General features: G+C 36.3%; 1 protein-coding gene across 3 annotated transcripts in view; it reads left to right on the top strand.

The window, feature by feature from the left end:
* Positions 1 to 23,084, top strand: part of XIRP2 (xin actin binding repeat containing 2) — a 73,147-nt gene extending 50,063 nt beyond the window's left edge. For 2 of the 3 annotated variants that reach the window (XM_090280471.1, XM_090280480.1), the window contains 6 exons: positions 665 to 775; positions 1,165 to 1,237; positions 4,199 to 4,329; positions 4,990 to 14,362; positions 16,437 to 16,570; positions 23,022 to 23,084. In XM_090280471.1, the coding sequence (XP_090136597.1) occupies positions 665 to 775; positions 1,165 to 1,237; positions 4,199 to 4,329; positions 4,990 to 14,362; positions 16,437 to 16,531 (9,783 nt within the window). In that variant the 3' untranslated portion in view covers positions 16,532 to 16,570; positions 23,022 to 23,084. The remainder of the gene's footprint in view (positions 1 to 664; positions 776 to 1,164; positions 1,238 to 4,198; positions 4,330 to 4,989; positions 14,363 to 16,436; positions 16,571 to 23,021) is intronic. The other variant, XM_090280475.1, reaches the window with a different exon arrangement.
* The last annotated feature ends 1,914 nt before the right edge of the window (positions 23,085 to 24,998 follow it).

A 24,998-nucleotide genomic window follows, 5' to 3' on the forward strand; every position in this document is an offset into this window, starting at 1 on the left:
CCCTTTCAGGTTCATATTTCTCATACTGGGTACAAGACTGTTCATTAACATTTGTTGCTTACTTATGGGTAGGGGGCAGAATAATGCCTCTTAAAGATATCTATGTCCTAAGCCCCAGAATTTGTGAAAATGTTAAATTATATGGCTAAAGTGAATTAAGGTTACAGATGAAATTAGAACTGCTAATCTGTTGACCTTTTGACAGGGAGATTATCCTGGATTATTCAGATTGATCCAATGTAATTACAAGGTCCTTCAGAGTGGAAAGGGTGGTCAGACAAGAGAATCAGAGAAATGGCAGTGCAAGAAATTCTCAGTCTGATAGAGAAGGGAGTCATAAAGAAAAATGGGTACCCTCTAGAACTGCAAATGGGAAAGGAGTAGATTGTCCCCTAGAGCTGCAGAAAGGAATGCATACCTTCTGACATCTGCAAAAACCCAGTGAGACCTAATCAAGATATTAAGTTTGTGCAGTTTTAAGCCACTAACCTTGTGATAATTTGTTACAGCAGCCAAGCAAGCTAATACACTGATGAATCTTAATTGTTTTTTCATAAGCCTCTGTCACTAAAATTGCATTAATAAAAAAGTTAAAAATTTTAGACTTTTCTTAAGGTATTATTTATTCATCCATCCATCTATTCATTCTTTCATTTATTTTCAGGAGGTAATCCACAGCAGCCAGCTTGACATTTCAAGAAGCAGCCAAGAAATGGGAAAAAATGAAAAAGAAGCTTCCAAAGTACGCAGAATGGGTGTTCTTGGAACAGAAATGGTAACTATTTAGAAGGACATCACCTTCTGAACAGTGTTCAGAACTGTGTGAAAATTCTGACCTTGTTTTAAGCAATTGCCTTTATTGTCCTCTGTGAACCTAATATCAATACATATCAGTATCTCTTTCTTCATTTTAGACTTTACATTCTTAGAAAAATAAAAGAAGCATCCTAAAAATATGAGTGCACTTTAAGTGTCAGTTCATATATGTTCTGATATAGCATGAGCCCATGCACTAGAATACATGGTAAAGGTGTTGAATTAGCAGCTCTCAATGTGCACTGAAGTTTCAGGTGAAAATCACTGTGAAATTATGCACATCAGGGCAGTACTGAAATCATTGACTTTTAAAAACAATTGTTTATTTAAAATTACCTTTAAACATAGGTCTCTCATCTTGAAAGGCACACTGAGGAAATGAACCAAGCTTCTCGGTTCCATCAATATATTCAGGAAACAGGTAAGAATCTCATATTATCTGACCCCATTATACTTTCTTCTATTCATATGTCACTATTTGAATGGAGGACTTTAAAAGCACAGTCTTCTCACTATGTAAAGTTAGTAACTGTGACTCATGGTCCCAAAGGGGACAGTGTTTCTGTATATAATTAGATTCTGCCAGTGGTGACAGATGCAATAAGTTTCTAAAATAATTCATTGCCCATCAACCCAATGAAATATTCATCCTAAAAGCTAGGTGATAAGCCAACCACCTCTGAATTTCTTCTTGCCTCAGGGAATTACTATAAAACTTGATGTTTATCAAACCCCCCGAGAACCGAAATGTTTAGATTGTATTACTATTAATGACAGTTTAAGCACTTTTAAGTCCACTTCTCCAACCTACAGATATGAGATTAGACTACAGGCACATCTGTGCAAGTTTGCATAAAATGGGTGCAGTTTGTCTTGCCTATATAAGGGAAATGAGAGGTTTTGCTGTCCTGAAAAGCTAAAAGGACAGTTTTTTAAGTATATCTTATTGATTATGCTATTACAGTTGTCCCAATTTTTTCCTCTTTGCCCCCTCTCCTCCCAGTACCCCCTTCCCTCCAGGAATTCCCCACTCCTTAGTTCATGTCCATGGGTCATGCATATAAGTTCTTCGGCTTCTCCATTTCCTATACTATTTTTAACACTCCTCTGTTCTATTTTTGTACCCACCAATTATGTTTCTTAATTCCTGTGCTTTTCCCCCCATTCTCCCCCTTCTCCCTCTCCACTGATAACCCTCCATATGGTCTCCATATCTATGATTCTGTTCCTATTCTGGTTGTTTGCTTAGTTTGTTTATTTTTAGATTCACTTGCTGATAGTTGTTAATTTGTTGCCTTTTAATGGTCATGGTTTGATCTTATTCTTTTTCTTAAATAAGTCCCTTTAACATTTCACATAATAATGGCTTGATGATGATAAACTCCTTTAGCTTTACCTTGTCTGGGAAGCACTTTATCTGCCCTTCCATTCTAAATGATAGCTTTGCTAGATAGAATAATCTAGTTTGTAGATCCTTGCTTTTCATCACTTTGAAATCTTTGTCGACCTCTTCTTGCCTACAAAGTTTCTTTTGAGAAATCCACTAAGAGTCTTATGGGAACTTCTTTGTAGGTAGCTGTCTGCTTTTCTCTTGCAGCTTTTAAGATTCTCGCTTTATCTTTAACCTTTGGCATTTGAATTATGATGTGTCTTGTTGTGGTCCTCTTTGGGTCCAACTTGTTACGGATTCTCTGTACCTCCTGGAATTGTATGTCTATTTTCTTCACCAAATTCGGGAACTTTTCTTTCATTATTTTTTCAAATAAGTTCTCCATTCCTTACTCTTCCTCTTCTCCTTCTGGCACACCTATGGTTCAGATGTTGGTATGCCTAAAGTTGTCTCAGAGGTTCCTAAACCTCTCCTTGTTTTGTTCAATTCTTGTTTCTTTTTTCTGTTCTTGGTGAATGTTTATTTCTCTCTTTATTTCTAAGTCATTGATTTGAATCCCAGCTTTCTTCCCATCACTGTTGGTTTCCTGTATATTTTTCTTTATTTCACTTTGTATAAGCTTTACTTCTCCTTTATTTTGTGACCGTATTCAATCATTTCTTTGAGTATCCTTATCACCATTGTTTTGAACACTGCACCTGATAGGGTGGCTATCTCCTTTTCACTTAGGTAGTTTTTTTTTCTGGAGTTTTGATCTGTTCTTTCATTGGGCCATATTTCTTTGTCTCCTCAACTTCACAGCCTCCCTTTGTTTGCTTCTTTGTAGGAAGAGCTGCTGGGCCTGTGACTTTGTAAGGGGCAGACCTTTAGCTATTCATCAGTGTGGGGTGACTTGTTTCACTGCCTTGTGGCACTGTATGTGGGGGAGGAGTCAAAGGGGGAACAATGCTCCTTGCTGGACACTTGTCCCTTTTCCAGTCACTTCATCCATTTCCCATATGCAATTGTCACCCATCTAACTGTTGCCCTGGTAATGGTTCCCAGAGTGGGTGGGTTTGCATATCTTCTGGGATCATGGGGGCTCTCTAAAACTCTCTGAGAAATGGACAGTTTCTATTGCTGCCCTAACCCCCACTGGTTTTCACAGCAAGAAGCTATGAGGCTTTATTTTCCTGGTGCAGAAACTATGAGCTGCCCAGTCTAACATGGGGCTGGGATCGATCCTCAGATATCCCTCCCAGCTTTTATCTGCCCTATGTGAATGTGGGACCACTCGTTCCATTGGCTGCAGGTGCTGTCTTGACACCACCGCCTCACCTCTGTTACACCACATCCTCTCTGCCCTAGCTCCTCATCTCCGCACCTCCTACCTGTCTGGATGAATATCTCTTCTTAAATTCTTGGTTGTTGGAATTGCATACAGTTTGATTTTCTGGCCATTCTGGTTGTTTTTGTTTTGAAGTAGTTGTAATCCTTCTTATGTTTTGCGAGGAGTCAAAGCATGTCTACTTATGCCTCCATCTTCCTACTTGGGTATTCCATTAGACCTAAAAGAACAGTTTTTAGCTAACTGTGATTGAAATGTTACTTGACTGTATCTGTATTTTGATTTTATTTTGTTTGTGCTTAAGGAAGTTGGTCTTCCTTTTGTATTCTTTTGCTGTTTTTTTGTTTGTTTGTTTTATAAATATATTATTTTTTCCTGAACATAAAAGTAAAACATGCTTATAGAAAACTTGGAAACTTCATACAATTAAAATAAACAATGGTTTCTACACTTATGCCTTACCATGCAGAGACAGCAACCACTATTTTTCTTTGTGTATTTTTTGACATATACTAAATTAAATAATAAAATAGTGTTGTATATATACATTTATACCTCAAATTTTTTACTTAACTTATAAGAAGTTTCCAAGGGCCTTATAGTTTCTTCTCAAACATCATCTTTATTAGTTACAGAATATCCTTGGTGTTCTTTTCTGTTTGTAGTCATAGATACACCTGAGGATGAAGAAATTCCAAAGGTTTCAGCTAAGTTTTTAAAAGAGCAATTTGAAAAGTCTGCCCAGGAAAAAGACCTTTGTTCTGACAAAGAGACAACCCCAGCCAAGCAGATTAAGGTAAGACAATTTTTCTACACAGAAAGATATTAAGTGTAAAACCAAATGTAAATGAATAGCATTTTCATATTATTGAATGTTTGAGGTGGTTTTTCAGTAATGAAAAAATATTCTGAACTATTGCTCATTCTGTTCTATAGAAGAATATTATTCTATATGAGAAAAGCAATAGAGTTAGAACTTTTCTCACTGGAGAAAATGGGGAAAGAAAATATCTTGGGCTCTCTAAACTTTAATAACTAACATTAGATAAAATAATAAAGCCAAGTTTAAATGTTAGATAACTAAACAAAACAACCCTCAAAAGTACTTTTATTGTTTCCCTCTAGATTACTATGCATAAGCACATTCAGTAAAGGAGGAAAATAATTAAGATTTTATACACACACACACACACACACACACATATATATATATATATATATGCTAAAATACTGAATAGATGGGTTGAATGGGGAATATAACTATAAATATGCAAATAGGTTATAGAAAAGGTAGTAACAAATACTAAATATTGTTCCTAAGTTGGTTTCTAAGTGGAGTATGTCACTGTTGTTCCCAATGGAGATGTCATAACAGATGGACAGATGAAAGGCAGTGCCTAGGAAGTCTCCACCATTCCACCCATCTTTATAAGATTTGATTTTCTCTTCCTTAAAGATTGAAAGTGAACATGAAGATATTTTAAAGCCATCATCTATTGTGGGTACCTCTTCCACTTCTTGTACTTCAACCAGCCAGAGGAAGGAAACGTCAACCACAAGATACAGTGACCACAGTGCTACTTGCTCAACTCTGGCACAAGTTCATGCCAATTTCTCAGGGAAAACAGAAGAATTTCCTCCTCCCCCTCCTGATATCCTTCAAACTCCATTAGATATGGCAGCATTTTCCCAGTCCCCTGAATTGCCCAGCCCTCCTAGAACACCACCAGTCCCCAAAGAATTATATTCCAAGCAAAGAAATTTATATGAATTAAACCGCTTATATAAACACATTCATCCTGAGTTAAGAAAAAACTTAGAAAAAGATTACATCAGTGAGGTTTCTGAGATTGTTTCTAGTCAGGTGAACACAGAGAGCTCAGTTTCAGCAGATGTACAACAAGCCCGGTATGTTTTTGAGAATACAAGTGACAGTTCTCCAAAAGCTCTTAACTCAGAAAGAGAACACTTGGAATGGGATGAAATTCTAAAAGGGGAGGTGCAGTCCATCAGATGGATCTTTGAGAATCAGCCATTAGATTCCATCAATAATGGCTCTCCAGATGATGATAACATCTCCAAGGGCATTGCTGATCAAGAAATCATTGCTGGTGGTGATGTGAAATATACCACATGGATGTTTGAAACCCAACCCATAGATACACTGGGGGATCATTCTTCTGGCATTGAAGAACATGCTGATAAAATTCCTGAACTAGCCAGAGGAGATGTCCGCACAGCCCGGTGGATGTTTGAAACAAAGCCATTGGACTCAATGAATAAAATGCATCAAAGTCAAGAAGCATCAGTGGTAACTGCCATAACAGATATAACTGGGGGAGATGTCAAGACTGTGAGATACATGTTTGAAAGTCAACATCTGGATCAAATTGGACAGCTTCATTCAGTGGATGAAGCTCACCTACTACAACTCAGGTCTGAGCTCAAAGAAATTAAGGGAAATGTTAAGAGAAGTATAAAATGTTTTGAGACTCAACCATTATATGTTATTAGAGATGGCTTAGGTCAAATGCTAGAAATTAAAACTGTTCACAGAGAAGACGTTGAAAAGGGTGATGTGAGAACAGCACGGTGGATGTTTGAAACACAGCCCTTGGACACAATTAACAAGGATATCACAGAAATTAAAGTTGTCAGAGGAATATTCATGGAAGAAAATGTCAAAGGTGGGGTGAGTAGGGCGAAGTGGTTATTTGAAACTCAACCTTTGGAGAAAATCAAAGAAGATTCACAAGAGGTCATCACTGAAAAGGAAGCAATAATAGGTGCAGATGTCACCAGAAAGTGTTGGATATTTGAAACACACCCGTTAGACATTTTAAACAAAGTTCCTGATGCAGTTCCTCTAAGAGCTGAAGAGAAAATAGGGGGTGATGTACAAACTACTAAACGTCTATTTGAAACACTTCCAATAGAGGCTTTAAAAGACAGCCCAGATGTAGGAAAACTTCACAAAATCACTGCCTCTGAAGAAGAAAAGGGTGATGTTAGACACCAAAAATGGATTTTTGAAACCCAACCTCTGGAAGAGATTAGAGAAGAAAAAAAAGAATATATACAAACAGTGAAACTTGAAGAAATTGACAGAGGAGATGTAAGGAATTACACACATATCTTTGAATCAAACAATTTAATTAAATGTGATGCATCCTATAAAATAGAGGTGGAAGGAGTCACAAGAGGTGCTGTAGAGTTAAATAAATCACTCTTTGAAACAACACCACTATATGCCATTCAAGATCACCTTGGAAAATATCATCAGGTAAAGACAGTCCAGCAAGAAGAAATCCTAAGAGGTGATGTAAGAAGCTGTAGGTGGCTTTTTGAAACAAGGCCCATTGACCAGTTTGATGAAAGCATTCATAAATTTCAGCTAATTAGGGGAATATCTGCCCAAGAAATACAAGCTGGAAATGTGAAATCTGCTAAATGGCTGTTTGAAACACAACCTCTTGATTCAATTAAATATTTTAGTAACGTGGAAGAATTAGAAAGTAAAACTGAACAAGCTACAGATAGTGTTAAAGGGGATGTCAAAACCTGTAGATGGCTTTTTGAAACCCAGCCAATGGAATCTCTTTATGAAAAAGTTTCATTGATTACTGGCAGAGAAGAAATTTGTAAGGGAGATGTCAAAGCCTGTACTTGGCTCTTTGAAAGTCAGCCACTTGATACCATAAAAGATGACTCTGAAGCAAGAGTCAAACTGCAAACTGTAAAACAGGAGGAGATACAAGGTGGGGATGTTCGTACAGCATGTTTTCTTTTTGAGACAGAAAATTTGGACAGCATACAAGGAGAAGAAAGTAAGGAAATCAAGGCCATGCAAATGGATATCCAAGCTGGGGATGTCTCTGGCATGCGGCATAAATTTGAAAATCAGTCCTTAGATTCTATAAGTTCCAGTTCAGAGGAAGTTTTGAAAAAGATCAAAGCCCTAAAGACTGAAGATATTCAGAAAGGCAATGTTTTAAACTGTAGATGGCTTTTTGAAAACCAACCCATTGATATGATAAAAGAAGGCCAAGAAGGTAATGAATTAGTTAAGACAGTGACTGACATACAAGGTGGGGATGTAAGAAAGGGGTGCTTTATCTTTGAGACTTTTTCTTTAGATGAGATTAGAGAAGAATCTGACTATATCAGCACCAAAGAATCAATTACTGAAGAAGTAGTAAAGGGTGACGTAAAAAGCTACAGAATGCTCTTCGAAACCCAGCCACTCTATGCAATTCAAGACCGAGAAGGGTATTATCATGAAGTGACAACAGTTAAAAAGGAAGAGGTAATCCATGGAGACGTACGAGGGACAAGGTGGCTTTTTGAAACAAAACCATTAGACTCAATTAATAAATCAGAGACTGTGTATGTTATTAAATCTGTCACACAAGAAGATATTCAGAAGGGAGATGTTAGCTCTGTCAGATACAGATTTGAAACACAGCCACTTGATCAGATTTCAGAAGAATCATGCCATATTGTGCCCACTATCGACCATATTCAAGGTGGGGATGTAAAGACAAGTAAACAATTTTTTGAGTCTGAAAATTTTAATAAGAATGCTTTTGTAACAACAGTAAGTGTCAATGAAATTCAAAAGGGCAATGTTAAAACATGTACTTGGCTATTTGAAACTCACACTATAGATGAGCTGAGAGGAGAAGAGTCCGAATATGAAAATATCAAAACAGTCACCCAGCAAGATGTGCAAAAAGGTGATGTTAAGCAGGCAGTGTGGCTTTTTGAAAATCAAACTTTGGATTCTATGAAGGAAGCAGATGAAAGCATCACAAAAATTGCCAAGGAAGAAATCCCTCCTTCTAATGTGAAGACAACTACATGGCTATTTGAAACTACACCCCTTCATGAATTTAATGAAAATAGGGTAGAAAAGGTGGAAATTATTGGCAAGAGCATTAAAGAAACCTTAGAAGAACTCTGCTCTCAAAAAGTTATTGAGGCTCCTGGAATCATCATTGAAGCTGATGAAGTTGGGGATGTCCGAATGGCAAAATATAAGCTAATGAATCAAACATCTCCTGAGATTCAGAAAGAAGAAATTATCAGGGTTGATCTCAGAAATATAATGCTGAACCTACTTTCCAAAAGAGACTGTATGAAAAGAGAGATAATGGTTAGTGAAGAAGAGAAGGGAAATGTTAATTTGACCAAAACTCAATTATTAAACAGATCAACAGAATTTCATACTGAAAAAGAAGAGGTAGTGAGTGGTGATGTACAACAAGCAATCAAAAACCTATTCTCCAAGGAAAGACCTATAAAGAAAGGCATTTTAATACAGGAGGATGAAAGAGGAGATATCAACATGACCATCTATTGTCTTCTTCATGAAAATGCTGGTGACACAATTGAGCATGAAGAAGTAATAGGGGGTGATGTAAAGCATACCATTCATAATTTGCTATCTTCCATATCAAACAATAAACTATCTGAAGGGGTGAAAATTGATGCCTCTGAGAGGGGAAATGTTCAGTTTTTTACAACATGCATAGAAACTGGAGATTTGGATTATCTCAAACAACTCCAGATAGGGTCAGATGAAACACTAACAGCTAGGACACAAGAAGCAAAGGAAGAAATAATTGGTGGTGATGTAGAGGGCACAAAACTGTTGCTAAATAAAAGTCAGTCTCAGGTTTTACGTACTGTTAATGAAACTGATATCATTCCAGGAGATGTGCATAATTGCGTTAAGGTTTTCATGACAGAGCCTCAGGGTACATCTTGTAAGATATCAAAAGAAGAAATTATAAAAGGTGATTTGAAATCAACTCTAAATTCCCTTAGCCAGGCCATAACTCCGAAAACAGTGGCTAAAACAGAAGAAATTATAAAAGGGGACATGCTGGCCACACTCAAGTCACTGAAGGAATCAAGCCACCCATGGAAAGAATCTAAACAGCCTGCTGCCATCCCTGATGATTTTGAGAAAGCTATTGAATGCCTGGAAAAGACTGCAAACACAAGGACAGAAATCCTGAAAAAGGAGCTTATCCGAGATGACCTTGAAGCCTCATTAAAAAATTTGAAAGAAGCACAAACAGCTTTCAAAAAGGTAGATAAAAACCCTGTAATCCAAGGAGATGCACAAGCTGTGATGGTAGGATCCTCACAAGAGCAGAAAAGAACAATTCATCAGATGGCTGTCCAGACAGACAAAAAACATGTTCTTCAGCCTAGACCAGGACCATTTCAGCCAGCAGCTAGGTGGCAAGGGGGAACAGACACTCTCAACCAAACTTCAGGCAAATTTTGTCATGAGAATTTAATAGAAGAAAGAACTGAGGTTAATCTTCCAAAAGCCCCTAAAGGTACTGTAAAGATTGTCATAGACCGTGAACAAAACAACGATGCTCTTGAGAAAAGCCTTAGAAGACTATCTAATTCACACCACAAAGCTATTAAAAATGTGTTGGAATCAGGGGACAAAATGGGTGCCTGGATTGATATCCCAACAGAGAAGCATCTTAGAGATGAACATGTGAGCAGACAATTGACTTCAACTGTGTCAGTTAAGGAAAAACTAAAAACTAAGGAATTCGAGGCAGCAAGGGAACAGAAGAAGGATGCTGTCTTTAAATCTGCCCAGTCTACTTATAAAGCAGTTGGAAAGCAACAGACTCAAACTTGCAGAATGAGGAATGACCAACAGAAGACTGATTCTTTCCCTGTAGAGAGTTTTAAGAACACTAAAATATCAACAAATACACAAAGCTCTAGCTCCAGTCCAACTCAGGGTCCAGTCAACAAAACAGTGGGAGAAACGTGTGCAGTTTCTGCGGACTTACAGAAGCAAACTTTGTTAATGCAAGAGTTGCAATATTGTGAAAAAGATACAAGGAGAAAGAATGTGAATCCTCAACCAGTGTGGCAGGACTTGCCTCTAGATCAAGACATATCAAATGTAACAGAACTGAAAGTCTCCCCCAAAAGCCACGATAAATTTAAGGCAACTGACAAAAAGCAGAAGACTGATTTTCATCTGAACAACCAGGACTTTCTAATGAAGACAAATACTTCCAGAGACTTAAAAATGGCAATGGAAATGTCCTTTAACCCAACCAACATGAACCCTGAAAATAATGTAAAAGAAAATGAGTGCCCTCTTCCACCTCCATCTCCACCTCCTCCTCCACCTTCCAATGCATCATCTGAAATAGAATTTCCTCTTCCTCCTCCACCTCCTTTAATGATGTTGCCGGAAAAAAATGGGTTTGCTCCCTCACTGTCCATAGAGAAGATAAAGGCTGAATTTGAAAATTTCTCAGGCCTCCCTCTTCCTCCACCACCAGAAAATGAGAAATCTGAAAGAGAATGTCTATCAATGTTTCCACCGCCTCCCCCTCCTCCAACTCCAGCTCTAAACCCAGCACATCTCCTTTCCTCTTCTGTTCAAGAAAAGCACACTGGAGCATTTGTACAATATTCCCAAGAAGAAGCCTCAAGCTCTCCGCAAACTCATTCTCAGGCTAAAATTGTAACAGGAAAATCAGGAGTACGTCTGCCACCTCCCACATTACCAAAACCCAAATTTTTCAAGCCCATAGAAGATAAAATGTATGATGGGTCCCCAAGAGTTGAACTGAAAAATTCCCTGACAGGTATGGAATGTAAAATTCCTTCCTCAGATGATCAGAAAAGAGAAATAATGACGACTAGCAGTCAACACACAGAGACAAAGCAGAATGTATCTAGAAAAAGTGTTCCTGAAAGAAAACAATTATCTATGGATTCTACAAGGTCTCTCTCACAGACAGTTCCAGAAACTTTACCACCCAAGGAAAAACAAGGAAAAACACCTCTCATAAAATCTCATTCATTTCCTGCAGGTTCAGGACAACAAAATCCAAAACCTTACATGAGAAAATTTAAGACACCTTTAATGATCGCTGAAGAAAAATACAAACAACAAAGAGAAAAGCTTGAAAAACAGAAACATATGTGTTTTTGCTACAACACAGTCAAAACAGAATGCCAAAGTCAAGACATATCAGAATCAAAAATGAAAGTGTTGTTACAAAAACCAAATGAGGAGTTCCCCCCACCTGGAATGGATTCAGGGGTCACTGTGGCCCAACCCAACCCAGACTCTCAAAGACATCCTCAAATCCGAGGAGTGTGTACTGATAACAGGCTTTCCATGACGCCAGCAGTAACTGTTGCTGCCAAGAGGCTCCAGCATGTTCTAGCATCCTCAGAAGACAAAGACATAATGAGAAAGGAGGTTTTACAGAGCTCAAGGGACATGACACAATCTAAATCAGCTTGTGATGTGAAAGAGAGTCACCAGGAATGCGGTACACAGCAAGCACAACAGAAGAAGTGTCCGGAAGAGCTGCATGTGCCCCAATCCGAACCAGCTTCCCCATGTTTCAAAGTTAGAACCATTAAGCTTCCAACTCTAGATCATAAATCAAATAAAACAGACCACAGCTATGAAAGCCATAAAAAGCAACCTAAAGTTGATGTCCAAACCATGACCCAACAACAGCATCAGGAAACTGAGAAAACTGAAGCAAGCACTGAATATAGTAATAAGCAATCAGTGGCTAAAAAATACTACCAATTACCTGAGAAAGAGAAAAGGGTAACAATAAAATTGCCTCCAGAACCCTCAGGCAAAAGTCATGAAAGTAAGCTCAATATAGTTTGTGAGAAGCAAAGAGAATTTAGAGAATCTGAGAGTGGAAAACTTCTAGAAAGTGAAGAAACAATTCAGAGCCCACCAATGATTAGTCCAAAAGAAGAGAGACTAGTAGTTGAAAGAAAGCAAGAACTTTTGAATAAATCAGCCCAGAAGGTAGTCAGGCAAAAGATTACTGATGCACATCTTAATTCTCAGACTGAGAATTTTCAACACTCCCAAATACAGACTTCTGAAAGTCAAGTTGAACATAAAAATCCTCCCCAGCAATACAGTAATCTTCAGGAAGAAAAATGGCTTGACATCAAGGGCATACAACAGAAACAAGTCTTTTCTAATACTAAAGATTCAAAGCAAGAGATTACACAAAACAAATCTTTATTTCCCTCTGTGAAAGAGTCCCAGAAGGATAATGGAAAATGTGCTATAAATATATTGGAATTTTTGAGAAAACGTGAAGAACTACAAGAGATTTTGTCTAGGGTAAAACAGTTTGAAGCAGAACCAGATGTAAATGGCCTTAAAACATTTCAGACACTGTTAAATATTGTTCCAGTATGGTTATTAAGTGAGGAGAAAAGAGAGTATGGAGCTCACATTGCTATGGAGAATAACATAGAAAAAATCAAAGAAGAAATAACACATATTAAAACTCAGGCAGAGGATATGCTTATGTCTTGTGAAAATATAATTCAAACAGCCATGATATCCTCCAAAGCAGAAAGGCAGAGAAATACACCTACTAGTCTTAATGAAACCTCAAAAGTGTCTAATGTTAATGTCAGCTATAACAAAAACACTGAGCAGAAAGAGAATACCACTGTAGAAAAAACACAGCATCACCATGTAGAAACCCATCATGCAGCAGCTACTCATAATTATGTGAAAGCCCATCAGGAAATTAAATTGAATGATAGCAAGATTTCTCCTCCATCTTTAAAAACACGCCCACCATCACCAACTTTTATAACAATCGAATCTACTGCTCGACGACCAGAAACCTCTGCTAAGAATGAGCTTTCTCAGTCCTCTAAAAAGGAAAGTTTTGCTGAACCACCAAGGACACCTGTGTCACCAAATTCTAGAAATCACAGAGCAAACACTCCCCCTCCTCCTCCCAGGGGTCGCTCTGAACAACTTGTCAAACTCAAAGACACCACTGCAAAGTTATCCAGGGGTACTATTTCCTGTTCATCAGTAACCCCTGTTCCAATTACAGAGAAGAGGTCTGAGATCCTCAAGTCTCCTGCAACTCTTCGTCGTCAAATTAAGATAGAAACTCGTGGCAGAGACTCTCCTACAATAACAATACCTATAAGTGTAAATCACGTTGATAGTGGTTCCTTCAGAGAATCCATAGAAGCTCAAGAGGAAGTTAGGAAAGTAGAGAAAAGAGCAACTTATGTTCATAAAGATGGATTAAATTCCACCATGGGCATAGTGCCGGATACTGAAAGTTTTGACTCAGTTGAAATCATCCACAAAGTGGAAGGGCCTCGCCTGTCAGAGCATGCTCAGAGATATGAAGCAGCCAACCGAACTGTTCAAATGGCTGAAAATTTCATGAATGATCATGAAAGTGAAATAAAAAGATGGTTCCAGGAATTTGAGGATGGCCCAGTTTTGGAAGCAAAGTCAAATACAAGAGTTTATGTAAATGGAGGAGCAGACCATAATGTAAAACAAGAAAGTCATATGTCTCGTAAGGAGGAATTTGGATTAACATCTTTAGAAAACACTAGTTTTACGGGCTTTTCTTGCAATCCTCCTAGAGAACGGATAGAAAGTATTCCTGTAAAGCAGCCCAGTGTACACTCTGGAACAAGATATCTAAATGAACATCTCTCAGGTGTGGATGCATTTGAGAGTCAAGTTGTTGGGTCAAAGAGGACAGTGTCTTCATTGCCTAATCCAGAGGCTGGCAAATCTGGCTTTGACTTCAAGCATGCCCCACCAACCTATGAAGATGTCATCGCTGGCCATATTTTAGATATTTCTGATTCACCTAAGGAACTCAGGAGGAATTTTCAAAAGACATGGCAGGAGAGTGAAAGAGTTTTTAAAAGTGTGGGATATGCAACCTCAGATGCTTCTGCAGCTGAGATGAAAACCACCTTCCAAGAGGAATCTGCCTTCATAAGTGGTAAATGACCTTACAAAATGTAAACTAAAATTAACCCCTTTAAAGGCATGCGTTCTATAGCTAAAATGATTTACAATGAAGAATGCATGGAAGTAACCCAACAGTATAACCTACGACTAACAGCTTTCCCTGATTGCCAGTGCCCTTCTCTTTACAATGCTTGCTTTTATTACTTTCTCTTTACAGAAGTGTCTAATATGATTGATCTGTACTGTGTGAGAATAATAAATACTATAACATATATAGATTATTCAGACCTGTATTTGTTAAGGTAAATAAGGGTTTGGATAAGTTAGCAGATATAATAATTGTTAGTGTTATAGTATTATTATATGTAGCTATATATTTGTTAATAATTGTCTACCCATATGACATTATTATACTTTTATTAAAAGTTATTTAACCCACTTATTTAAGACAGTATTAGATAATACCCCTTGACCTACTGTTGATATATTTTTAACTGCCAGACTTAAGTGGTGTTTGCACATGAATTCCATACAGCCTGATAATAATTCAAGAAGCAATTTACATTCATCATATGTGCTTTAAGGATTTTTATTAATTGGTATCTCTGAAAAAAGTGTAGGTCTGGAATTAGACCTATATATTTAATTATTGTTATTAGTTGAAAGTAGTCAACTTTCTCTAAAACCACTGTTTTTTTTTTTTCTAAAATGTCTTTTTTTTTTTTAACTTTTCTTAAGCCTCAAACAATAGCTCAGTTAGCCTCATTCACAGATAGACATGGACAACTCATTTTTAAAATTTGATTATATTTGGAAGAAAGGAGATTTAAAACAAGAACTTAGTACACTTTTTTAACATCAGAGAACAGGTCATTTATTTATATTTCCCTACATTTTACAATTAATGAGGCTTCACAATAAAAGGATTTGACATAATTAATGTGTATCATTAGTGTAGTCCATTCTTTTTGACAGATTGAAAGAAATAGCAAGCTTAAAAATAAAAATTGCTGAAACTAAAATTTGTACCTCTATAATATTTGCAACATATGTGTCTAGTTTATCAGGTTAATATGAGCTCTTAATGTGCTTGCTTCAGGCATAATTAAGCAAAGCTGTCTAATTAATTTCAAATTATCAGTTTCTGTTATGATAGCAAAAATATATAGGAAAAAAAAACTAATGTTAAATATAGAAATGTGCCCCCTACTAGAACCAAATAAACAAAAGAGAACTCTTAGTAGTCCAAATTGAGCCTTGAAGCACTAAAGTATATTTATTTGTATAAAAAAATTTGAGCATATGTCATTTTATATATAACTAATATGAAAGCTTAGTTATTCTCACTGGATCATTATGAGGATCAAAACAATATTGAGGTGAAAGTTCTGTGTGAGTTTTGAACCACTATGCAAACACTGGTTAGTAATATAAACCACTATTATTCACAGGAGCCAGCTTTCCTATGAGAGGCAGGAAAACTATAGAAGGCAGGTATGCAAAAAAAAAGCCCTACTATCTAAAGCCATTTAGCTTGAGTACGAATGGCCCTGGACATTTCAATGTAATCAGTAGTGTCACTAGGTTAAAGTTAAGAATTGCTGCTGTAGAGTCAACACTAAGTCATCAACAAAATATTTAAATTTATACAATGTCCTCAGCTAACAAAAGATGTGTACATATTTTAGAAAAATCTCTTCAGAATGCTTTAAAAAATAAAATCTTTGGACCAAATTAGGTGTAAACCTTTATATATATGGAACGTTTAGTTATCTAGAATAATTGCTCTCAGAGTTGACCATGGCTGAATTGACTATATATTCCGTTAAATGTATTAATGAATATGTTTTGCTCATGTCTGCTTCCTCAAATAATAAAAGACAACTTGTACAAAAATAGTAGGGACACTAGAGTAAGATTGATTTTACCATTGTCTCAGACCCCATGTGAAAACGGCTTGTATCCAGAGAAGCAATATCAGGACTATAGTCTTAGAGCTTTCCCCTTTAACTGCATGGCCAGTTAATATGCTGCTGTGGTTTGTTTTGTTTTTACAAGGCAGTTGAAAGTAACACTAAATAAGCTTTTGTACATTTTTATTTTAGAAACTGCTACTCCAAGACAAGGAAATATGTATACTTTGTCAAAAGACAGTTTACCCAATGGAGTGCCTAACAGCAGACAAGCAGAGTTTTCATAAATCCTGCTTCCGATGCCACCATTGCAACAGTAAGCTAAGGTAAATTTTTGTGGTCTATGGCACCAATATTCAAGAGCCTGCAGTGTATTTGCCACATCATGTGTCTAGGAAAACGTAGATTCTTCCAGATCTTTTTGCCATCAGCTATGACAACCACAAAAGGGATGTGGTCATTTCTGTTATGCTTTGCTCAGAATGGCCATGACCACTTTCCTTTTGAAATTTTGTTCTCCCAGTCAAATCGAGAAGGGTTCCTTTTGTGTGAACATGGAGAACATATAGGTAAGAAACACTGAATTACTGTGCAAATCAGGATTTTTAAGTTACTACTTTAGTCTAAAGTCTAGACTACATCAGGAGTCAGCAAACTTTTTCTGTAAAGGGCCATATAGTAGATATTTTCAACTTTGCAGGTCATGCTGTTTATGTTGTTATTCAACTTTCCAATGGAGTGGAAAAGCAGCCACAGATTATCTAAGAAACAGGTGTGGCTATAAACTAATGGGCCTAGCTGTATTCCAGTAAAACTTCACGTATCAAAACAGGAGGTGGGAGCTGGAGTTTACCTGTTTGGCTATTCCATCTAAGAAGAAAAAAAAAAAAAAGAATTTAAAATAATGTCAATATTAAGTCAGATAACTACTCTGTAAATTCTCTGGTGAAACAGAAGACCTTACCAACACAGTTATGAATGCACTCATTTTCCCAAACTCTTGAAGTAAATACATTTAAATGGATGTGGCATTTGGTGTGACTATAGTCTGAAATGCTGAAATGTAATTATTTTGCTAAATCCAATGTCTATCTTTCAGACTATATATTTCCTAATTTTAATTGACAATGTCAAATCCTCCTCTTTGCAATGTTCTTTTCCTTTGGTTTCCATGACACCAGGATATAATGGCTTTCTCACACCTTCTAGGTGTTCGTTCTCAGACTCCCTCCTGGGTGGGTGATTCTTTCTGTCCATTACCCAGATATTAGCGTTTCTTAGAACTCGGTTATGAGCATTTATTCTTCTCACTGTTTACATTATTTCTCATCTATCACATCCACACTCTAACTGTAATCATCATCCATGTGGCAATAACTCTGAAATATGTACCACTAGCCCAGTACTCTTTTCTGTGTACCAGACACTTACTTCTCAATGACTAATATGTAGTTCCAATTAGATTTCTCCTAAGTACAGCAAATTCAATATGCCCCACTATCTTCTCTCTACCAAAATTGCTTCCTTGACTTCATGGTCTGCATGCTGCTTTCTCAGTAAATAACATTAACGTTAAGTCAATAATTGAAACATGAAGGTACATTTGATTTCTTTCTCTCCTTCATTTCCTGCACCTAAGCAATGACCAAGTCCTATAATTTCTGTCCCATAAATACCTCTTGAGCTGTACACTTTACTTCATCCTCACAGACCAGGTATCTTTTAAACAAGTGTCATCTCTCACTTGTACCAATGCAACAGACTTTCTCGCTAGTTGGTCTCCCTGCCTCCAGGATCTCTCACTACCATCACCACCAACAACAACCTGCATGGTGCCATACACCGTGAAATAATGAGAATGCTCTTTCTAAAATGTGAATCTGAGGTCACTTCCCAGTTTCAAACACATGCATATAATGGTTTTCTCAAAAAAAAATTAACATCTTAATATGAATTAAAAGGTAGTTAAGGATCTTGTTCCTGCTCCTCTCCCAATACCCCTTCCTCACATTGCATGTTACTTTTTGTGAAGACTGAATTTCTTTCACTTCTACAAAATCATTATTTTTCTCTCTCATGTCTATCTGGTTCCAAATATTATTTCCACTCCTTGTAAGGGTTTTCCCATGCCTCTCCCTCAGCTCGCCACCTGGCTAATACTCACTTATTCTTTAGACTTCAACTGAGATGTCATGTCTTAGAAAAAGAATGCTTTGACCCCCATATGTGGAGCAGGTGTCCTTCCTCTGTGCTCCCAAAGTAGCCCCTGTGCTTGCTCCATTCTTAACATAATCTAATGTAATTGTTCTCACTGTAGAAAATGTGTTCATGTTTGTCTTGCCAATATCTAGTAAAGGCTGACATATAATAAGAACTCAAAAATATTTATTTGATTACAGATATTTTTCAAAATCATTGTACACAGAACCACAAATACAGAAAAGCCAACCAAAACAAGTATATGGCTCCAAAAATTATTATAAAGTGAACATTTTATAGCACTTCTAAGGCTAAGAACTACATTGCCAGCCACTGCAGTAGGTCCTTCCATGTTTCCTACCCAAAAACCACCTGCTCTCTCTCCTGGGAGTAAATAGTATCCATTTCAATAATTTGCTTCCTTGCATTTTTATAGTTATTTTTAAAGTTTTTAATCCAAATGTGCCTTCCTAGATACTATACTTTAGTTTTATCCATTTTTAAAACTTTGACATGGATTTTAAGTTTCTTTTTAAGCTATAGGTTTTCCATCCATTCCTTTCATTCCTTACAATTTATTTGTCCAAAACACAGGACATTTGACCTGTAGTTTTCCACAGTCTGGATTTTCTGATTGCATCCTCATAGTGCAGTTCACATGCTCCTTTCTCCTCTGTATTTCTGACAAATTGTCTCTTGAATCTAGATAATAGTTTTTATAAACTAAGATTTTATGCCTTTTACAAGAACATAGGGAGTGTTGGCAAAAGTACAGTAAGCACATATTGTCAGCTTGTCTCTCCCTTTGTGATCATAGCAGATATTGAAGCTTAATACCTATATCCACTAATTAATGTTTGTAATATGTTGGTATTCTATTTTTGTTCTTTCTTTTTCATTATTAACTGGAATATTTTTACGGGAAATGTTTCCCCTTATCTACTATTTGGTTACATGGTGGTAGAGTTGGTGCAAAAAACGGCAGAATAAATGTATAATTTTTTCTTTCATTTACCAGTTTTTCCAGTGTATCAACTATTGATTTAACAATATAATGAAATGGTCCCTTATCATCCCCTAGAGGTAACCAATTTTAAAATATTTTTAATATCTTTATAAGCTCACAGATTTACACATATTTGATTGATTTCTATCAGATGCAATTATCATCATTACTGATATTCAAGTTATTATTTCCCTGGAGAAGGGAAGCCTTTTCAAGCTGTCTTCTCAATCCTTTTGACAAGACCTTTCTGGCTTTGCTAGTTTCTTTATTATCTGACAAGACTAGTTCCATGCTCATCTTGTACATTTGCTGCTCCAGGCCTGCAATCAGTCATTTCTCCAGCTCTGGTTTCTTTAGTGAGAAATAGCATTACAAGACAATAATCTTGATGCTCTTTCTAATGGGTTGATCACTATTTCTAAACTTTTTTAAAGTTAAGAGCTAGTACAGCAATATCAACCAATGTGCTGTAAGAAATTTTAAAACATGCGATACACTGATCTCTTTTCCCTTAGATTATCAAAAAAAGGCAACAGCCAACACAGCAATAGCTGTCCAGTGGGACTGCCCTCTCTTAAACTATATATATAACCATATATATGTGTCATATAACAGAGTAACATCTTATTGGTCATGTCGCATAATAAGCTTGCATCTGATTGGTTAATTCTTGGTACCAGGAATCCTTATATACAAGTATAGGCACATGATTTTTTTTAAGTCACTTTTGGAGCAAAAAGTGTAAGTAATTACTATTATTATTATTGTTGTTGTTGTAAATTGATCAAAATTATACCTATCTTTTGTCAGATTGGCAAAATACATTTTTTAGTGTGCTGCAGAATTTTAGTAATTATTTTATGTGTGTCATGAGATGAAAAAGGTTGAAAATCACTGAGTTAGTAAATACACATAAAAAATATATCATGATCTTATAATAATATTTTGAACTGAATTCAAAGCTACATTGCTTTACTTAGTAGCTTCTTGTCTGTGACATCTAGTTCTCAAAGCCAAAGGAGATAACATAATTAAAATATCCCATATTCACTTGGACAACAGTTTTGGAATAAAAAAATCATCAGCACCACTAATTTGATTATTGAAATGTTAAAAAATGGCATTTGTTCCCTAGTCACTCACACCCCATTTAAAAATAACTATTGTATTATATCTTCATTGTCATACTACACAGCCATTACATATCATATTACCTCCCTCTTTGCCCTCACTTCTTCTTTGCTTATAGGTAACAATATATTAAATCTTACCATCAGTCCTTACATTGATGTTTCTGTAGTCATTGTGGTTGTTCAAGCTTATTTTCTATGAACAATATTCCTTGAATTTTTGAAATGTATTTCTGGAATATAAGGCTCTTTTTAATTAAAGCAGAGGAGACATACAATATTATATTTGTTTCAGGTGTACAATATAGTGATTTGACATTTATATACTTTACAAAGTGATCATCATGAGAAGTCTAGTACCCATCTATCACTATAAAAAGTTACTGTGATATTATTGACTATATACTCTATGTTGTACATTACATTCCTGTGACTTATCTGTAAGATTTTTTATCCTTTACAATGAAAAGTCAGTTTTCTTGAAGTAAAATACTTGGTTTACACTTTGTTTCACTGAGTATCTTACATACATTATTCTATTTTCTTCTTGCATAATGTGTTGGAAATATCTGATAATACTCTTTTTTCCTTTATAAATCATATGCTCTTTTTTTCTTTTTAGATGCACAAACTATTTTTTCTTTTTATTTAAAAGTCCAGTAATTTTACTAGAATAGTTCTTGGCATTGGTAACTCTGGGTTAATAGTGTCAATTACCCAATGTGCATTTTCAGTTTTTAGTTTCATACATTTTTATATAAGGAAAGTTTTCTTAACTTGCAGTATTTTAATATTTAATCTATTTTATTGCTTTGTTCTCTTCTTCCAAACCCTCGGTTTCTATAGATGGATATTTTGTGCCTCTTTTTATATATATTTATCTTTCTCTCAAACCCTTATGTCTTTTTTCATTTCCTATTGTAAATTTTCATCTTTATTCTCCTATCCTCAAAGCACTTCCTATTGTGTTGCTTTCCTCTTATAGTTATTTTAGTTTAGTTTTTATTGCTGACATTTTTCTTCTTTATTTCTATTTTTTTCTGATTTCTGGCACCTCATTTATGAATTTTTCTAATTACAATTCACTGTGTTCTTTTGGGTCTTTTATCATCCTCTCTCGGCTCATATTTGAATAGTAGGTTAAAGTTTTGATGCTTTGAGAACATATTTTTCTAGCATGTTTTCATTGTCACCAGGGATATCATAATGCTCCTATTCTTTTATTCCTTATAATAACTTTGTGTAACATTTGGCTTTGATTGCTTTATGTTGCTCATTTTTATGTGGAGTTAGTTTTCCTAGATCTTAGAAGAAGGCAAATTCAGGATGGTTTTTCCAACTTCACAAAGCTACTTCTCTGACATTCATATTCTGTGATGGCCTGACTTCTGGGATTTCCAGCCTTGGTTCCTCTCCTCCGTGTTAGTCTGAACCTTCTTTTGTAATTCTCTCATCATTTTCCAACTCAATTTTGATTCCACTCCCATATCTTTTTTCTCAGTGTGTAGTTTTGTTTTGACAGGTTATCTCAGTGTGTCAGTTCTCAGAGTTTGGCATTTGCCACGTCGTCAGTCTTTCCCAGCACAGGCCCTTGCACTCACTGGCTATTGGAGAGAGCAAAACCCCTCCCAGGTTCAGCTGCTGTGCTTTGATTGACGTGTGATACTTCCCAGGAATTATTGCCTGGCTATTTTGTGGTCTAATATTCTCAGGTCTATCAAACACCTTCCTTGCTCTCTCTGCCATCACTCATTCAGATGTGACTGTCATGCTAGTCTTGTCTGTAGTTGGTGGTTTGTCCTTAACTCCTTGTATTTTGGGGTTGGTGGGATATCTTGTCACTTAGTTTTGTTATAAATTTTATTCATGGGTTTTAAGTTTTACTATCTAGTTTATGTATCTGTTTTTATGTGTAAATTCAGATATATACAAAAATGCTGCTGCTGTCTTGGACTGAATTTGACTTTAATTTTTAACAGGCACTCTATTTGTTGATTTTCCCAAAAAGGCCAGAAAAACAATTGTATAGGCAAGCTTTCCACTTTGTTCAAAATCCAGTTACCAAGGAAATTAAAATAGTTGATTTTTTGTGTGTGCTATTTAGGATTTACTGAAAATTACAATCCCCTCACATAAATCACTGAGTTAGTTTTATCATTTTACACCATCTATAACTACATATGCATTATACTGTAATACCTGTTATACCAATACCTGACATACAGCATGACATTCTAAATACCACAAAACATACATCATATAGGATATTATTGGTAACTATCATTGAATAGGGATGTTCAATTGAGAAGCACATTTCTATTGCCAGTAAGCTAATTGTACTAAATCTCTAACTCATTCTTGAAATAATTAATTTCTGAATTCCCTATGAATTTTCAGAGTATATATGGAATGCTAAATTTTTTCTTTTGTTCTTTTTGGCAGTTTGGGAAATTATGCATCACTTCATGGACAAATATATTGTAAACCTCACTTTAAACAACTTTTCAAGTCTAAGGGAAATTACGATGAAGGTTTTGGACACAAACAGCATAAAGATCGATGGAACAGCAAAAATCAAAGCAGCTCAATGGATTTTATTCCTAATGAAGAACCAAACATTTATAAAAACAGTGCAGGAAACATCCCCATCCTTGCAGATCTTAATAAACATTTAGATGCTGATGACAGTGAAAGGCAAGGGGATGGTTTGCGAAAATTTGGGCAAAGAGGAAAATTAAAAATCATTTGGCCCCCTTCTGGAGAGATGCCTAAGAAAACCATCCCCCTTGAGGAAGAACTCAAAATGAATAAACCTAAATGGCCTCCGGAAATGAAAACCCCTCCATCCACTGCATGTAAAAGTGAATCACTGATAGAGCGGATTAAAACTTTGGAAAATAAAGCACTAGAAAATAATAACTTTTCTTTCCGGCAGCCATATCTGCAGCCCATCCGTATGTGTCAGAAAAGAGATGTTACAAGAATCAAAGAAAAGGAAATGTACAGAGCAAGAAAAGATGAGAAGGAAGGAAAGAAGAATGTGCAAGACAAGCTGAATGAGGCTGAAGAGACAAAGAACAAGAGGAAAAGTGAAATGGATCTTACTGCCAACAAGAATGTGGTTGTGCAGAGTGCTGAGAAGGAGAAAAATGAAAAAACTAATGAACCTGATGGTGCAGAAGTTTTACAGGTTACTAACACTGCTGATCAGGTGGTGCCAGAAACTCATAAAGAGAATTTGAATAAGAATAATAATAACAATTATGTAGCAGCCTCGTCTCTGAATAATTGCAGGCAAAAGACAGCTACTTTAAAATTCCCTAATCTATTACCGCTGTCAAGTGAAGCAAACTGCACTGCAAGTGAATATCGAATTGAAAATTTAGCAAATGCCTCTAGAATCTCAGAGTTACTTGGTATATTTGAATCTGAAAAGACTTACTCAAGGAATGTACTGGCCATGGCTCTCAATAAACAGACTGACAGAGCCCCTGCCCAGTCTGCCCCCAAATCAGGCCTCAGTGGTGGGGTAATAGTAAAGGCTAAAAGTTCAATAGCCTCTTCTGATACAAACATTTTAAACATCAAAGGAAACCATTCAAATAACAAAAGTCTACACTTCTTCTTTTCTAACACTGTGAAAATCGCTGCTTTTTCCAAGAAGAATGAGAACATTTTTGAGCATGATTTAATAGATTCTGTAGATAAAATGAAAAATATGCCATGTTTATACTTAAGAGAATTTGAGAAGGGCATCAAACACTGGCATGAGGAAACAATAAGTGCAGCCCACATTAACAGAAACACAATTTTTCAGGCTCTGAGAAGTGAATGCGCAGCTAAGCCTACATTTTCCAAAGTGGAGGTCCAGTCTGAGCAGCTCACGGTGGAAGAGCAAATTAAAAGGAATAGGTGCTACAGTGACACTGAGTAAAACAGCTCCGACCACTTGTGGTCCACACTCAGGCAAGGAGACAAGGCATTATCCTGGAATTAGACTCCTGGGATTTTGATAACATTTTGTTGAACTTGTAAATGTAATGTTCAGAAACCTCATATCTACCACAATGGGATATGCATTGTATTACACTGTATAATGTTTTCCATAATTGGTTTGAATCTACTTTTAGTCTGAACAGATGAAGAGATGAAACAATTTGGCTATGTTTTCCTGTCAAACGGCACTTACACATGTCGCTCTGTTTTTCAACATGTCAGATAACATCATTGGTGTGATTCTATACTGCTGATATTTATCACAATACTTATACTTTCTCCATAATCTCTGCTGAAGTAAAATTAAATTACCTGGGGTGCAAACTAAAATACTTCTGTTACTTTTTTTCCATATATGTTGTCATTCTAAGTGTATGTTTTCCATGGGTTAAGAAGTATTTGTCTTGGGGAGCAAGCATTTAA

Source organism: Furipterus horrens, unplaced genomic scaffold, assembly GCF_987537825.1.
Source record: "Furipterus horrens unplaced genomic scaffold, mFurHor1.1.pri manual_scaffold_1, whole genome shotgun sequence".
In the NCBI taxonomy this organism is placed as follows: domain Eukaryota; kingdom Metazoa; phylum Chordata; class Mammalia; order Chiroptera; family Furipteridae; genus Furipterus; species Furipterus horrens.